Raw genomic sequence first — 14,084 nt, 5'->3', positions numbered from 1 at the left:
AAAATTCTGTTATTTAGATAAATATTTGTCATTTATCAAAATAATACATATTATGCCAATTGCATTTCTATTGTCGCGATACAATGTAGATAAATTTCTATAACGCGAGAAAGATAAATTTATCGAAATTCTATCAATCTCAATTCACTGGAAGCGATTTTTCCGATAAGAGCAATTAAGCTTCAGCTACAGATCAAAATAAACAAATTAGCAACGAAATTGTAAATTTTTTATTGACGATTTTCGAAAAATTTTTGCTACGATAATCATCTCATTTTCAATCAGCCGTAATCTGATGTGTCAAAAGAAGAAATCAAGATTCTCCGAATCAGGCAGAAAAATCGACGTGATACGACGGACAGTTACCGGTATCTAGGTTACGAATAGTATCCTGAGACCTGGGATTTATCATTTTCCGGCGCCACGGCAATGAAAGGGTAAAGTGATATTAATGACTTTAACGTGATGGCGGCTTTGTTCTCAGCGTTATGCGTCCTGCGCTATATCGGTATATCGGTGCGCGAGTGTGCGCAAAGAATATAAATCATGATTACGTGGCGAAATTACGCAAAAGGAATTGCGTGATTCATGAGACTATCGCATAAATTAGAAATATATAAAAGTATTCGCGACTATGGGAAAACATCTTTGATATCTGTTATTAAAAAATCTAATCTTTTTCATATAAATCTATTTCGATTCGGTTTTTCACTGAACAAGTAGTGTCAATGATAGAGTATCAATATATTATAAATGTTATAGCCAATATTGCTCTGATAAGTAAAAATATCGCGAAAACAATTGTTGTAACAATAGCTATAGAATAATAGCTAGAGAATAATAGCTACAGAATAATAGCTATAATAAATAATAAATAATTATAACATATCGTCTAATTAAACCAGATATAATCATAATTTATATAACTCTAATGGGATTCACCACGATGATAATTGTCGAAAGATTTATTGCATTTTGATAATTATTATTCTGACAATTATAATATACTGATATTTGTACTTGGAACACTATTTTGAGAGAAATGCGTTTGAATAGTGCAATGTAAATTTTATTCATTCGATAATAATTATTTATTATAATCGTCAACATTATTTAGCTTGTTTCTCGATCATCAACGCAATCGATAAAAAAAAAATTGGCCGTTTCAGATTAACGTAAAATTAATTATCGATGGGAAATATTCGATGTACCGATGATGTACTCTCTCCATGAAATTGCAATCATAAATCGATGAACCGCGCATTAGTCAATTAATACTAAACTCGGGTGCAATTCAATTCCTGACATCGCATTATTTAATAAATTAATTAGTACTCTTTTTGTTTTTATACTACGTATTTATTATTTCACATTATCAACATTATTTTTTTAAATGGACAACCTTACAGTAAAACAACATTGTGTGTATTACGTGTCAATAAAAGCTTAAAAAGATTTCTGGCTGCCTTTTATAAATTCTTTATAATCAATTAATTTATGCTATTACAATTGATCGTTACAAATGACATGACATCCGTTGACATGAAATGTTATTATTATCGTCACATGATACAATTGTGATAATCGACAAAAAGTAATGAGAGCGGAGAGAGCGGCGGGAGTGGCACAGTGATGAAAATCGTGAAATTGGTATCGGTTATGATGCTCGACCGATTCTATATTTCCCTCGTATCCGATGTCCTTCGCGGAATCGAAATGCTACCGAAAATTACCTGCCGTACGTCTACACGGTGTGTCTCTACGATGACGAATCTGCGGTAGGCTGCCTTGGGAGGACTTAGTTAGGCCGGAAATTAATTAACGCGCTGATCGCGTCGCGCGCTGATCGCTCGATCTCCCGAGACCCGAGAGGAAGTTTGCTCGTTCGTTCGTTCCGTCCGTCCGTTCGTTCGTTCATTCGTCGCAAAGAAAAAAAAAAAAAAAAAGAGGATATCTCTTTTGATCACCATCAAGATCGATGTTCCGTTTCACTATTAATTAATTTCTTTAGCGTTATCCGTTAGGTTAGGTTATTAATTAATTTGCTGGAATTTGCGTGTTAATAATAATATTTGACAATCGTGCAAAATATGGATTTTGCGAAAAGAATACTCCGATATTCTTCCCTCCTTATTCTCCAGTGTAGTCGACCTAATCGTAATATTTTCAAGGCATGCATCTATTGTCAAAGCTTGCTCGTGATTTCAATATTATTTTGTTGCGTGAAAATAAATGGGAATTCTTGTAAATTAACAATGTTATCAAGAACTATTGCAACAATTGGATATTTTTAAAATAGGTTTTCACTTTTACCTAATTTAATTAAGGGACGAAAGAAGGTTTATCTTTAATTTTGCCCAGAGATGTTCATTCATTAAGATATCGACGAACATGCTTGTTCACAGATTGTCGAGAATTTTAGATATAATAACTGTAGTATTACAAGAGGATGAGAGAGATAACCGGAAATATAACACCCTATATAAATCAAGCGCGACAGCGATTGTCCAATATCACCGGCAACGGGCATAATTAATTTTCAGAGGGAATCATTTTGCCGTTAAACTTCTTGACAACCCGATAAATTGGTGCCGCGACGAAACCTCTCGCGATTAATCCTCGCGGTAATTGATCGCCACGATGACGACGACGACGACGACGACGACGACGACGACGACGACGACGACGACGACGACGTTGTCGCATCGATCGCCCTCGTCGTTCAAGACGAAGAAATAATACGCACGTACGTGTAAGAACGCACGGGATATCGGTTTCCGTATTTTTGGTTAATCGCCAATAATTCCCTGGCCGGAAGCCCGACCTGAACGGACTAATGTCCCCGATATGTCTCGCACGTGATACCTGTTACGTGCGTGGCAAGACAAGCGTGTCGTTATGCCGATAATGCCATCCCCGAACGGAACGTTGACATTTCGAGCTTTTAATTAATCATCATCCGTACCAATTACATTTGCGGTTCCAAAAATAATTTTAGAATATTTGCGCCATTAAGTGTACCACGAAAATTTCTTTTTTTTTTTTTAATGAAAAGAATCTTTTTTTTGTTCTCTTGCTTTTGGAATTTTAAATTTTACTTGGCATTTTTTACATATACTTTTTTAAAAATTAAACATTTTTTAATTTATTTTAATTTCTAATTTGAATCCAATTTTTGAAATCTAATTATTAATTCTAAGAATATATATATTATATATTAATCTGGCTTACATTAATTTATTTGTATTAGTATCTTTATCCATCATTTCATTTCAATTTGGGATTATTATATCGCTAGTCTGTCTCACAGATATGTTGAACCTAAACTTTAAACCACCAAGAATGGAAACGAGTGATATGACGAGTGCATATATCATGTTAATTTATGTCATGGTGCGTCGCAGTAAATCATCGTGAAAGCGAAAGAGAGTAAAATCAGACGATCTCGACTGCCAAAATTGTCAGTTAGTGAAAATGATAAACATCGCCTAGCGGCACACGCTATACTTCACAATGTGGTTATCAGAGCTTTAGTATTATCATGTACATCGCTAAAACTAAATGCACATCGCTGACGTGCATTTAACACGGAAGCTTTTACACGTGAATGCATGCAAAATGGCTTGAAAATATATCCTTATTTATCCCTTGCTCTTTCAAATTAAAATTCAATAAAACTTAACATTTTACAAATTTCTATATTTTAATAATTAAATACATCCAATCTCTAAATTTATGTCTGTAGATCTTGAAGTCGATTTTAATATTTAACATTAATTTATCTTAGCTCAGTAATTAAACTTTGAATTGAAATTTGAGCACTAAGAAAAGCTCAAAGAATTTACGATTAAACTTAAAATCACGATGCTTTTAGAACAAGTATAAAATAAAGAAATTAAGTTTTGAAATTATGTAATTGGTGCGAAGAAATCGATCATAATGAATAAGTGAAACGGTCCTTTCACACGTATCGGCGACGGAAGAACTTCAAGTTGATTATCGTTGAACTCGACATATTTCTATAAATATCGACTCTTAATTAAATTAGAAATCGTAATACTGACCCAGGTATCGTTATTCATTTAGCGATGGATTTAGGCTTGGCAATAATAACCGATGATCGTCAGTAGTTTACATAACGTTGCCGCGGACAAACGTTGTTTTACTCGACAACGCTGCCGGCTATAAATTCGATGTACACGATTTAAATAACGTCCGTGCAAAACTTGCAGAAATGCACGAGGTTTTAGTCTTTTTTTAACATTTACAACTGTTACAACGTTAACTAACTACTCAAGGAAAACGCACGTGCATACACACACACACACACACACACACACACACACACACACACACACACTCCGTTTTATCTATATTTATTACACATTTCTTATATCTATCTCTTATAATGTAGATAATTGCTTTCAATATTCAATTAGTTAATACGTGTAAACATAATTCGCGTGTAATTCGCAAATAATGAGAAAATAGATGTAATAGAATTTCTATTTCTCTAATTAAAATTTTAAATTATAAAATTCTTAAATTATAAAATTCTTCAAATACCGACACGCTCAAGATTTATCAAAATTTCTCAGGTCATTTGGTTACATCACATAAATTTAAATTTTTCGTTTTCAGTATCATATAATTCCAAAGATAGATATAGACGTTATTTTTAATATTTAAATATAATTTTTAAAAATATTTATTTATATATTTAAAGATATTTATTATTAAAAGTAAAGTTGAAATTTCTGGAACACTTTGTATATGCGCAGTGCTTTTATGAACTCGTATTCGTCGGCTCGTATAACACGACATTAATTTTCGCCTGCATAGCCCATTATTTCCGCTTTCATTTCCGACTATGAAACGTGTGCATATTACATTGTAACACAGGGTGAGTTGAAGAGTTTTATGAAAAAATTTGTTTCCATGTTTTCGATTTAAAAATAGCAAGAAATGTTTGTATCAACATGCAATTAAACTTTTCCGATCTTTTTAGAATATTTGAGGTATGTACATATTTAGCTTCCATGTGACATGCATATTCTCTCGCCTATTATCTGTATTAATTTGTAAAATAATTTCTCTGATGCCTCATTATAAAAATATGTGACATAAAAACACTTTAAATGATAATAATTTTATATTTTTTGTTTCTTTTGCATTTTGCGATAAAAAAAATCAGAGAAATTATAAAGCGGAATATTTAAAGAGTAAACGTGTCTCTATTTAACAGGCACGTTGTTTCTTCACGAATCTCTCTCTTGAATTTTTTCTGCTTCTTTAACTTCAAAGCTTCGTACACCAACGTGAAGTAAAATGGAGTTTGCGATACAAAAATAACATCTTTATTTATGGTCGCTTAAAGGAAGACCGTTGGGAGGTTTAATCCTTCTAAAATGTTAAGAGATGATACGTACATACATATAATAACGTCATTAAATTTGCAGAACATTTGAATACTTTAATCGTTTTAGAGTTTCTGAATTATTTAATATATAATTATATTTTCTGATTCATTTTATTTTTTTTTACACAGCTAAAGAATAAGGACGTAATATTATCTTAATAATAATAATTTACTTTAGATAATATGATGAGATAAGATGACATACAAGGAATAACATTTAATTTCATTCAGATGTTATTTTTAACCATAGTATCGTATAAAATTAGCGTAAAGTATTTATAAGTATATATTTACCGACTCTATCGTAATTATAGATAGGTTGCAATAACTGTACAACTGTAAACGCGTGACAGTCGCTTCTTTCTTTTCCGTTTTTTTTTTTGTAACAATAGATTTTGACAAAATAAATAAAAAAAATTGTATCGACGAGCTCGCGATATCTCTCGATTGGATTAACAAAATCGGTGTTTCATTCATTCGTTTGCACGGACACACGCGCATTAAAAGATGACGCTGAAAAAACAGTCGGTGCATGTTGCAAAAGCTATCCGCAATGACGCATGTCGTTTATTCGACACGCGGAAAAATCTCTCTCGACACTTTCCGGCCGTGCCATGAAGTTTTGGATATTGTATCGCAACACGATCGGTTTCGCGGCACGTTTCCTAATCGTTGCGAATTCCGAAAGGAAAGGATTTTTATGAATGAGTAATGTGACGCGTGAACGACACATCACCTTCATTCTCAAGTAAACGAGCGCGAACTATTCTCGAATTAGAAATGTTCCAAGATAAATTTTAAATTTTAGATTTATATCTCTTTTATCTCCCTCGCTACGTTACTCGTTCAACACAACACAAATCGTACGATTTGATAGTCGATCACCATCGCAGATACGTGCGATGTAATTCAAATATTAAATTTTTATACTGAAAAATAGTTGTGTCAGAGAAACAGTTGTGTCCGAGACTAAATTGCAATGAATTGGAACGCTTAAAATGTAAAAATTAAAGTTCTATGAAGTAAGAATTGCGTCTCAAGCGTCTCTTTGCTTTGTGCGCGGTAAGACTCGGGACTCTTTTCGACATAAAAGCAAGGAGACGCACGCGTCGTAAAACATCGTCATCGATGCAGGGCCAGCGTAGGCATTTAAACGCGCGTTTCCATTTATCGCGGGCTTTACTACCGTCATTTACAATCGGCCGTGTCGGCCATTTTATCATCATTAAAAGACGTGCCCGCGCCATCGGACGTCAGACGTCTCGACCGTGTCATAAATTGTCAATACGGGATTCGTCGATTTTTAAGAATTAACAAAATCGATATGTTCTTGAGAAGAGTGATTATCGTAATTCCTTCGAATTATAGCAACGTATTAACGTACGATAACGCGCTACAGTATACTAAACTTTTAATCAAATTTTAATTTTATGAACTTTGCAGCTGACCGTTGACCGATACAAAATATAAAATTGAACAGAAACGCGAAAGCGCACCCATAAAAATTCGCAATCTGCTTTTGATTTTTTTTTTGGTGATATTAGATATAGAAAAGTAAAATTTGAAAACATATATGTATTTGTAAAAGGAGTTATAAGGGAATTGTAATTTAAAGTGAAAGTTGTATTTATTTTATTGACTACATAATTCTAATAAAAATAGTAACGTGAATTATAAAGTTACGTTAATAAATTACGTAGATTACTTTCCTACGCAAAGTTATCCTTTTATCCGTGGTCTGGTGCATCTGGGTTTCGAAAGTTTTAATTTTTATCAAAATGTAAATTGTACGTCGCACAATGGCCGTTTGTTTAGCATAAGAAATCTGTAGAAATTACATTCGTCATTACTTTGCAAGTTTTGAGATCATTGGAGAAACGATATTTCGAAAAAATAAAGTCCATCTTTCGTGTATCTGGAAATCAATTATTTCGCATGCGAGGCGAAAGTTCGACATGCGGTTTTCCTGAAAAATCATACCGAATGCATATCCTCATGTCACGTTGCTCTTTTGTATGTACATACTCTTCTATTTCATATATATTGGGCGCACATGTATGAAAAAAAAAAAAAAAAAAAAAAAAAAAGTAACCGAACGAGCCTTTTTTCGCGGTGAATTTCGCTTGATTACAAGGCACACTCCCATTCGCTTCTGATATCGCGCTTTGATTCGACATTCTTGGCACTAAACTAGAGCTTGTTTCATACTTTCTGTTCCTTTTAAGGATGATTACTGGCCGAAAGTTATAGTCTAAAACGCGTAAAAAACGTGGAAATATATCAAGAAATATTGTTACCGAATAAACGAATCGCAACAATAGTTGTCGATAAATTGCCAGAGTATTGTATCGGAGATGGAAGAAAAAAATCTCTTCCTGTAAAAAGATTAATATAATATGTATAAAGAACCAGATCCCCCCCCCAGACAGAGCGGGGGAACAAAGATGATTTTAAACAACTTGCTTGAATGAGTACGAACGGTATCGGCGTTGGTCTTCGCAATACTCGATTCTTTCTAATACCGCGAAAAATCATTTTGTTGCAGGAAAAAGGATATACTTTTTTAGCGCCTGAATCGACACTCTTTGAACGCGCGGGTGGAATTTCGCTGTACTTTCTTTTCTTTTAAAGACTTGTACTTGCGGTTTTATGCCACAACGCATTTTGCCACCTTTTGAAACATGAATGTCCGAGTAAATTTCTCAGAATTGTTTACGTCTTCCGCGAAGTAAACTTGAAACTTTCAGCATCTTGTCGTACGTGATCAAACTCGCATGAATATACTGCTGAAACGTTGTGTGCGTGTGTCCAGTTGAATTATCAACAAGATAATTAACGCCACATATGAAAATGTTTTAGCTGTAATAATAGTTACTTGAGGACTTGAGAATGTATTGTTCTTTAAAAAAAAAAAATGTTGTAAGAACATATCAACATATTATTCAGTTATTGTAGGAATTTAACGGGGCTTGGAACATAACGGTATTTTTGACAAACAGAATCGTTGGTTAAAAAATTCTTGCTTTTAATTATGAGAAGATATCGTATTATAATTCGCAAATCTTTTTATGAACAATATACATGTTTTCTTATCGTGACGTTATATTTCGACATTTGAAAGATATTTTTGAAATAAATAAATATCTCAATTGTTTTAGTCGGTTCTTGAGAGAGAGAGAGAGAGAGAGAGAGAGAGAGAGAGAGAGAGAGAGAGAGAAAGAGTTGCTTGAACGACATGACATGAGGGTTTCTACCGAAACAAACCGGGGACTAAATTAATAAAAAATGGATCAGCTCATGTACGCGGGATGGATGAAGCAAGAAATAGAAACGATACTCGTCGAAGCAACGAAGCTCGTCGATAAACTCACTTGCCGCGTTCTCGTTTACTGCGCAGGTTACGGCAACATTTGTCCCAGGACGAAATGGGGCAAAGTCGCGACTATAGTGTACGCAATAATAGGAATGCCGCTTTTCCTTCTCTACCTCAGCAATATCGGCGACATTCTGGCCAGAAGCTTCAAATGGACCTACGCCCGCTGCTGTCTGTGCAAGTAAGACCGCTCTCCTCCTCGCGAAAAATTCCGTATCACATTCCTATTGATCCTTTCAGATCGATCCTTATCTTTACCACTTTCGATAGATTGTAAAAGTAAAGTTTGAAATCTTATTGTCGAATTAATCGCAATTATCAATCAATTTCTCAAGATGTCGAAGAAGATCATACGGTACGGCAAGCGCAAGAGTCTCGGAGACGTCAAATGATTCGGCGGCAAAAAGAGATCAGTGGCAGGTAAGAGACGATCGCTGTAACCACAATTAGAAATTGCATTCTAACGAAGTCACGTCACATGGGAAATACGATGGGTAAAGCGAGGGACTTTTATATAATGAGAGGGAAAAGTATCTCCCCAGAGTATTTTCGCGGAATTCAAAACGAAAACTAGATTAAATTCAAAACGAAAACCGGAATTTCCACCGTCGAGACGTTGACGCTTATTGTCATTGAAAGAGAATTCTGCTACTTTTAGTTATCATCGAATAGAGAATATTCAAACAAGAATTATTTATACAGATTGTAAACACCTACGGTGGGGAGGTAGATGCGTCGAGCTTGAATGTAGAAGAAACTTTGCCTAGAGACGACGATGATGGCGCTAACGAGGGCGAGGGCAAGGGCGAGGGCGAGGGCGAAGGCGAAGGCGAGGGCGAGGGCGACGGCAACGATGAGGAAGATGACGACGAAAGCGGCGACAGCTACGATCCTCAACATGTGACGGTGCCGTTAACGCTCTGTCTCGCTATTATGGTGGGGTAAGTGTCTGACGAGAGAAATAATAGGACTGCTAAGAATGAAAAAGATTCACTTTTAAAATGAAAAGGATTCACAATGAAGAGATGAATAAAAAAAGGAAGAAGAAATGACAGACTTTACTTTTTATGTATTATTTTTAATATTATTATTTTAAATAATATAATATTTAAAATTCGGAGATATAAAAACTGAAATTTAAAAAGCCTGTAATATAATTTTTGAAAAGTTAATATTAATAAAATGTATATACCATTTCTTCTTGTACATACATACTTGCATTAAATAATTTGGAAAGTTATAAATGTCTAATCTTCGAGATTAAAAATTGATTTCAAGATTGTCAAGTTTCGTCCAATTCAAATAAAGAATTCTATTAAGGTAAGATCTCAAAGTATAATTTACGGACGCGTTATACTCGGATGGAACTCGCTATATCGACATCGCTCGATGACCAAGTTGCGAGTCCAACGTCTCGCGATTAAACTTGAATGCCACGAAAATTCGAGAGAACTGCTGGCGGAATCATTCCGGACTGACGATACTTTCTTTCGCTTTTCGCTCTCGCAATAGGTATATTTGGGGCGGCGCAATTCTGTTTTCGGTATGGGAAGACTGGAATATGCTGGATGGTTCTTACTTCTGCTTCATCTCTTTGTCGACCATAGGTTTCGGCGACATTGTACCAGGTGACGAGATCTACTCCGGACAAGTCGATTTATCTTTCATCATATGTTCTATGTACCTGATGCTGGGTAAGTTTTATACAATATACAACAATATATGCTTTTCTTATCTTACCGGTGGATTAACTTGAATTATTTTGCGTACAAAAATCAATAGGGAATTTAGAGGCTTTCTTTGGCTTTCGCCAAAGAAAATCCTCTTAATTGTCCCGAATGAAATCTTTCCTAATAAGGAAAGCCACAGTCGATATTAAAAGCATAAATAAAAATAATTTGATTTAACCGTGTGTATTTTAGCCATCGGCAAATTGAGATAAAAAATAGATTGCTAGTTTTTTAAGAAATCCGATTGCCGTAGAATTTTCGACGCTCAACGGTGTGGCGCAAAGACAATCGTTTTAAAAGAGATCAACCGCTTTAAATCCTGCAACGCGATTTCATCTGCTGCTATACAGCTTTCCGTGCTGCGAGCGCATTAAGTTCGTTTCAATCAATCAATACCCGATTGCCGGGCAGATTTTTAGCGGAAAATATTCAAGTGCTTTCAAACATTTCGACCGCTTCCGTACGAGCGGCGCAATTCGCACTCTCGACTCGCGCAACAATTCGCGCAATAATCGCAATCCGCGATGCTTAAAATTGCGCTCTAATCTAATATTTTATACTTTACAGACAAGTAAAAAGTATAATCGAATTAGCGATATTTTTTTTTTATTTTCAGGAATGGCGCTGATCGCTATGTGTTTTAATCTCATGCAGGAGGAGGTGATCGCGAAGATACGCGCTTTGGTACGTATCATCAAGTACATCTTCAGATGTGAAAGATGACGAGCAAACTTCCACGATGAATTCTGTACCACCACGATAATCACGTGAGTTGTCAAATATTTGACGAGTCTTCTCTCGCTTTATTTAACAATAACTCTTAATAAGACCCTTAATCCTTTATAAGAAAGAAATAATACTTTTTTAATTCCGCTTTTGTACTAAAAAGTACACAAAGAAATTTGCGAGACGATATCATTAAAAATCACACGCCATCATTTTTCGTGAAAAGGTTTACCGTTCGTGCTCCATACATGCGACTCGTGCGAGCAAAGAGCAATTGTTTGTATCTTTGATGTGCCCAGCTTTCCTTCAAATCTCTCGCGAGGCATAGAGTCGTGAGTGAATGGGAAGTTAGAACGAGCAAACGATCGAGTAGAAACACTATGCTACACGAGAGCTACGGCGAGAGCGATAACAGATAAAGATCGTAAGCGATAAGTTCTATACAAGTACTTCAAGAATTGCAAGGTGCAAGGCACGAGTGTGTCGTGTGTCTTGTTCCTCTCCTACGACAGACCGAAGAAAAATTTTACGAAAGTATTAACGATTTATCGTTTATTCCTTAATTGTTGACCAAGCAGCATGTCATAAGCATGTCACAAGTATGTCAATTTTATGTTATACTTTTTAAAAAATGAAAAAAATAATTTTATAAAATCTTATTTTTCGACAAAAATGTTACCATTTCTAGAATTCCATGTTGGAATTTTTCGTTTATCCGCTTATCGGATCATTGTCGAGGTACGAACATCACGTCGGCGCGAGAATAGAGATCGTCAGACGTCACTGTGCGAAATATATCGATATGTATATATATATATATATATATATATATATATATATATATATATATATATACACATCTTGATGGACGATATCGAAGCTGTCGCTTTCGCGTCGAATTACGCAACGCAGAAGGAAAGGAATCGAGGATGGAGACGCGTGTGAGTCAGCCAGGTAAGGTGTGGAAACTAAATAAAGCATCATGCAGCACGGAATAAAGGGAAAGATCGCGGACCAGGATGATCGAGTATCACAAAGTTAGATATAGCGAGATATATCGAAGGAAAATGTGCGGATGGAAACGTGATTACGGCGCGACATTTCAAATTATCCATATATATGACATCTAGAACTGATCGTGAATATTCGCAAAAGTTGCTAATATCTGCATGCAAAATTGTAAATGAAATCTCTGCTGTCTCTTCGACGGGATAAAGTATCATCGTTTTGAAACGTTTTCGCTCTATATCGAGGAATTAATGCCCTTGTAATCGACGAAAACGAAGGCGAGCGCGTTTGTTCGAAACACTCCATTCGGATTTTTTATTATAGTTTCAAAAGCTAAGCATGATACGTACGTAACGCAGGTCAAGTATTTAAATAAATTTAAATGTGTTAAAAACGGATTGGCCCATTTAACAATCATAAATTTCTGTGCGTTTCAATCCATAATCCGAATTTATGCTTCTTATCGAGGTGCTCAGACGATAGCAGAGAAAACAAAGTATAACATATAATTTAATTATTAATGACTTGTAATTAATTACTTGTTAAAAAATTAATTGTATTAATCTTAATTTATTTTAGATTTTCTTACACATGAGTGCAAAACACAGCGCATATGTGCGCGCGCATGATTAATACAAAAGAAAGAATAATGCATAGACACTGTTAATATAAATCTGTAATCTTGAAAATGAAGTCTTAACTGAAAGATAACACTGCCTATTTCTTCGACATCTAGCGAACGATAGAGCACTCGAGAAATAAGATCGAAAAAACTAAAGTCTTTTCATTATTTTGTGGGTCGTCATCTTGAACACGCGTGAGACAAGACTCGAAGAGAGGAGAGGCGAGGGAACGAACGCGAGAAAGACGCGAAAAAGACCTTTATTACCTATATAAGAGAAGAAGAAAAACCTTAACCAAGTTTCCTTGATTGCAAAGCCACGATGGAGTCTCGTCAGCGTTAACGTAATCTAAGAATAAAAATAAAAAAATGTATCGATGCATGGGCGTAATAATAAAAGTAAAGAGAAGGTTTATTATAGAGAGGGAAAAAGGAAGGGGGCGGAAAGGACAGGGCGGTAAAGAAGAAAGAGAGAGAAGAAAGAGCAGAGAGGGAGAGCCCAGGTCGCGACGGAACTAGGCTGCGACTACGCGTTTTCGCATGCGGAGTTCTCCGATCCTGTGTCGTACGCTTGCCGCACATGCGCCACAATCACCCTCCCCCCCCCCCCCCCCGGAGACATCGGAGAGCGCGATCCTGCGCCCTGCCGCCACTACGGGGGTGCGTCCGTACGTAAAAGCCGGTGTACGCTGTTCGCGAACGATTCGTCGCTTGCTGTCGTTGTTCGATTCGGCCTGCTTGCATTCCGCGCGCATTTCTTGACTTCGTCTCGAGCTTTGTCTTTTCGTTTCGAGCTTAAGAGCTGCGGCCGCAGTTTTGATTCCAATCGGGAGGAGAGTCCATCCATCTCGTCCATCTCGCGATCGCCGAGCATCGCGAGTCGTGCTCTATTCGCGGTATTCAGTGGCGGCTTTCGATGTCGGCTCGATACTCACCAGTTCCTTCGAGTTTGAACGCTTCGCAGTGTTGAGATATGAGAATTGTTTCCAACGTGAAAAGAGATAATTTTACGAAGATGCTCGTTGGACGTTGCTACGCGAGTGTATTTGTCGCGAGAAGTGATTTTTAAATCGGAGAAAGGATGTCATCTGGAGCATAGACAGCTGCAGGGACGAGGGCATTCGTCGTCGTCCATAGAGTCAAGCTCGATGGAGCCCGCGTCTGGGACAACGGTTAGTATTTAATATAGCGAGAAAGTGCTCGCAG

At 36.2% G+C, this 14,084-nt stretch overlaps 1 protein-coding gene across 3 annotated transcripts in view; it reads left to right on the top strand.

Annotated features, from left to right (window-relative positions):
* LOC105433865 (potassium channel subfamily K member 18) overlaps positions 1-14,084 on the top strand; it is a 32,383-nt gene that overhangs the window by 4,589 nt on the left and 13,710 nt on the right. For 2 of the 3 annotated variants that reach the window (XM_089074278.1, XM_089074277.1), the window contains 6 exons: positions 8,817-8,973; positions 9,128-9,212; positions 9,495-9,733; positions 10,305-10,486; positions 11,139-11,289; positions 11,475-13,370. In XM_089074278.1, coding sequence (XP_088930404.1) covers positions 8,817-8,973; positions 9,128-9,212; positions 9,495-9,733; positions 10,305-10,486; positions 11,139-11,245 — 770 coding nt within the window. In that variant the 3' untranslated portion in view covers positions 11,246-11,289; positions 11,475-13,370. Of the gene's footprint in view, positions 1-8,816; positions 8,974-9,127; positions 9,213-9,494; positions 9,734-10,304; positions 10,487-11,138; positions 11,290-11,474; positions 13,371-14,084 lie in introns of those variants that run through there. The other variant, XM_089074279.1, reaches the window with a different exon arrangement.

The sequence above is a fragment of the Pogonomyrmex barbatus genome, unplaced genomic scaffold, assembly GCF_055798465.1.
Source record: "Pogonomyrmex barbatus isolate J1 unplaced genomic scaffold, ASM5579846v1 scaffold17, whole genome shotgun sequence".
In the NCBI taxonomy this organism is placed as follows: domain Eukaryota; kingdom Metazoa; phylum Arthropoda; class Insecta; order Hymenoptera; family Formicidae; genus Pogonomyrmex; species Pogonomyrmex barbatus.
The sequence above is the reverse complement of the archived record's forward strand: the minus strand, read 5'-3'. Positions and strand labels throughout refer to the sequence as shown.